Consider the following 4,100-nt stretch of genomic DNA (forward strand, 5'->3'; position numbering starts at 1 on the left):
TGCTTGCTTGTTACCCAATTAATATATTGATTAATTAAATTAACGCTAAGAACAAAGTAAAGTTGGTATAGAATATTATTATAAGCCACAGCAAGTCTTTATAAATAAAGAAGAAGGATTGGTATTTTGTTCATACAGGAGAGAGGAAAAATAAATGAAAATCTGAAAAACCCTAACCCTTATATGAGAATATACTGCCATAAAATATTTAATTTGGAAGTGGTAGCTTGTAAAAAAAATATAGATTTGATATATCAGTGAATAAATAATTATTTAACATTAAATACAGAATATAATTATATTATTTGATAAAGAATAATATTATCTTAAATAAAATAAAATAAAATAAATAATTGAATTTATTTTTTACATTTTTATTAAAAATAATTAAATTTAGTAGTTTTCGTTATCAAATGTGTTTAATAAGATTAAAAATATTAATTTGTAGTTAATTAAATTTTTTTAACGGTTTATTAAACATGATCTTCCTTCCCGCAATAGAAGTTACAATTTATTTTAAAAATAAGAATTTAGATGAAAATTTTTATGTGGGATTTGAGTTAAAGTAAATTTATATATGAAATACGTAAAACAAGAAAATTAAAGCCTCAAACTGCCAAAAATGTAGGGAAGTTTTTTTATTTAGAAAGAAAATAAATCCAAAGAAATCGTGGTGGTTCAACGCATATGGTTGATTATTGTGTTATAATTTATTTGGTAAATAGTCTTCTACTTCAATAAACTGCTAAATTGGGATATTTAGTTATATAGATGAAATTATCAACCGAGAAAACTAACATACACTCCAAAGTAGCCCAGAAACTTAACTATACAAATTACAAAGGGATAATCTTGTACAACATAAACACATAAACTAAGGACAAGATTGTTCAACTAAAGAACTTGGGATCATAGCCATTGCTGGAGGTGGCCAAGATATAGTAAGCAACAATATGACCCAGGGATCCCCAAGCCAGAACATCCACCAGGTTGAATCCCACCGGATCGTTGGATTTCAGGAGGCTAACATACTCCTTGGCTCGAGTGTCACCCGCTTCGAAATGGGTCAACCCGTTTTGCTCAGGCACTTGCTTCGCCACGTTCTCTCTTTGGAAGTTGAAGAACACGAACCGACCCAAGAAAAGGGAGAGGCCTGTGCTTAGGCTTATCACCACTGGGGCGCTTAGCTCAGCCTTCACACCACCAACCTTTCTACCACAAGACAAGGGGGCGAGCTTGGAGGAGGGGGCCTTGCGTAGGGGCCTGAGGCCTTGGAACGATGGAGTGGCGATGTTGTGGCGGCTGCCATGTTTGTTTTGGAGGGTGGTGGTGAAGATGGGGGTTAACAAAGCTGAGGCTGATGCCATGGCTGCCTGAGTGTGTGGTTGATTAATTGAGATTCAGAGAAAATGGGAAAATTAAGATAAAATTCTGGAGGGGATAAAAATATGAGAGATTGGAGGAAGATTTTTTAGGTCCACTTGGCTTTGGTTCATTGGGTTATTTTGGATCATACATTCTTTTATCTAATCTAAATCTAAATCTATATCAAAGCCCATTTTTAAACCAATTTTCCTATTCAAAATAAATAAATTATTAATAAATTTTAAAAATTTTATAAAATTCAATTCAATTCGCTTATATCAACTAGTTTTATATCTCTTACCATATCAATAATTTGATTGATGCTCGATTCAACTAATTGAATTATCTGATCCAATTCAATTCATTTTTGCAACTTTCGAGATGTACAGATCCAACCTAGTTATGCGGTCGTTTGGGCATACGCAACGTATTCGATCGCCACCCCAGAAGCTCAAGGACCTGTACTAGATTAACTTACAAGGGAGACTCTAGGAAGATTGGCCAACATTTTACAAGAAGTATATCGAGATGTGGGAGTGTAAGTATGATTTCTTGCCAACGCGTAAACCATTTCTCACACTGAAGTTGACAACATCTATAAATTATATGGATTGGTTTAGGCATAACAGCAAGTCGTATCTACTATCGGCTTCAAAAAGGAGTAGAAAATGTCGTTGTAGAAGGTCAAGACAAAGGCCCAACAATCCTAGGTCGGGAGATGAAGACGCGGCGAGATTGACATTTGCCCCATCTACATCAAAAGACTCGATTGTCGTGTAACCTCCCGATCAATGTGGTTCATTTATATTTTCTTTTAACCTAGTTTTTTTGTTACAATCATCACAACACGCACACTCGTTCCTGGAATCATCAGCTTCTATTTCGATTTATTTTACACAACCACCACATTACGCACAATCTTTCCTTACATCAACACATTCAGCACCAGTTTATTTTATGCAAGCATAATAGCACGCCCATCATTCTCTGCATCAACACCTTCTTCATGGATATATTATGCACGATCGTCACTGGCTATGCCTTATTACATGTCTATCCCACCAACAACATCGAAGCATTCGATATCACCTTTAATTTCCACCTTCTATCTGTAACCATATAGTGGCTTGTCAATAGTGTCGCAAACACCCCCAGCATCGTTGTTCTATCGAGGTGGGTCATCCTTGCAACCGTCAACTCAACTCGGGGGGATCCACAATTGTGGCTAAGACATGATTGAAGGAGACGAAGTTAGCAATCAAAAACGATGTACACGTCAAGGTGAAGTCGAAGTCGATGAGCAGCAGCCAAATCAAATAGTTTCTACGGAACCTAGGTGTGCATGACGCCCACTCGATTGTGGCAGACAGTCGAGATGCCCATGATTACATTATTCGTAACTTTGTAATTTTTTATATACTTTGTTTTGCATCCAAAATGTACACTTATTTATAATATACGAAACACATTTATTAAATTAGTTTGATTTGTATGCAATCAAGTTGTAAATTTAAAATTTACAATTCGAATAACTCGAATAATTCGAATAATTAAAAAACAAATTTTATGTGTAAAAATTATAAAAATTTCAAAAAATTTCTAAAAAATATATAAAGAAAGTTTAAAAAATTAAAATCTTTGTAGAATAATAATTTTAGAGACCAAAGTTAATTAGCAATTCAAGTTTATCATACTTAAGTATTTTTTTATTTTGCTTTGAAAAAGTTTTCAAATATATATGGTTTCAAATTTATGTGTTCTAATATGGAGTTGGTTATACTGGCATAAGATTATAATTTGACATGTTTAATCTTTAAATTTAACTCAACCAATTTTACTCAATTCGATTCGACTCGAATTTCATTTCACTCAACTCAATTCGGAAAAAATTTAAGTCGAGTTAGGATGATAAAATATGACTCGTCAACTTGATTAACTCGAATTTTTTCACTAGATTTAATTGAATGCTCAACCTTACTTTACAGCAAAAATTAATGAATAAACGAATAAGTTAGTGTTTTAATTAGCTCTTCCACACATGTGATTTCTACATTTTCCTCCATCAACTTTATCCCGAGAATCTGGAGGTTCGAAGGCTCAAAAGAAATAAAGTTTTGTGGTTGAAATGGCCAGAGAGAAAACACTCTTTGCAGGGGGTGCTTTCATCTGACATGGCAGTGAAAATGCTTCCTACAGGACGAGTTTTCAAGTTACATATCTAACATGTCAAAGAAAAACATCCCTTGCAGGAAGCATTTTCACTGCCATGTCAAATGAAAACGCCCTTGTAGGGAGCATTTTCCCTCTGGCCATTTCAACCACCCCAGCTTGATTGCTTTCTGAGCCTGCAGTCTGAGATTCCTAAGATAATTTTTTTCCATTTATATCCCACCACATCCCCTATATAAATGCCCATTCTTCATCCCTCTACTCACCACATCTCAATCTCTGCTAAATTGTTTTTCTCTTCTTCTTACTTGTTGAAATTTTCGGGTTTAAAGATTTATTTCTCTCTCGCTTTGAGGGAGATGCAGTCATAGTTTTAAATTGTGTTTGGGTTCACGGTGGTGTCACAGAGTTCAGTAACCTACAAATTTCACCTACTGTGTGGGTTTGGCGCCATCACCTAAGAAACCAGGATCACTTTGCAACTCGAGGTTCAAGTTGACGATGATTATACCGTATCAGGTTAAAGTGTAATTAAAACTTCAAATTTACAAAGGTTATGTTGTCAA

The 4,100-nt window shown here is 34.6% G+C and overlaps 1 protein-coding gene across 1 annotated transcript; it reads right to left on the reverse strand.

The window, feature by feature from the left end:
- Window positions 1-733: 733 nt before the first annotated feature.
- LOC107951368 (photosystem I reaction center subunit V, chloroplastic) lies at window positions 734-1,367 on the reverse strand. The gene has a single exon (XM_016886394.2). The coding sequence runs from the start codon at window positions 1,365-1,367 to the stop codon at window positions 891-893; it is 477 nt and encodes a 158-aa protein (XP_016741883.1). The 3' UTR covers window positions 734-890.
- Between the last annotated feature and the right edge of the window lie 2,733 nt (window positions 1,368-4,100).

This window comes from Gossypium hirsutum, chromosome A13 (genome assembly GCF_007990345.1).
Source record: "Gossypium hirsutum isolate 1008001.06 chromosome A13, Gossypium_hirsutum_v2.1, whole genome shotgun sequence".
Lineage (NCBI taxonomy): Eukaryota > Viridiplantae > Streptophyta > Magnoliopsida > Malvales > Malvaceae > Gossypium > Gossypium hirsutum.

Bases quoted from the DNA above. Each gene is read 5' to 3' on its own strand.
- LOC107951368 (XM_016886394.2), bottom strand. From the start codon at position 1,367: ATGGCATCAGCCTCAGCTTTGTTAACCCCCATCTTCACCACCACCCTC.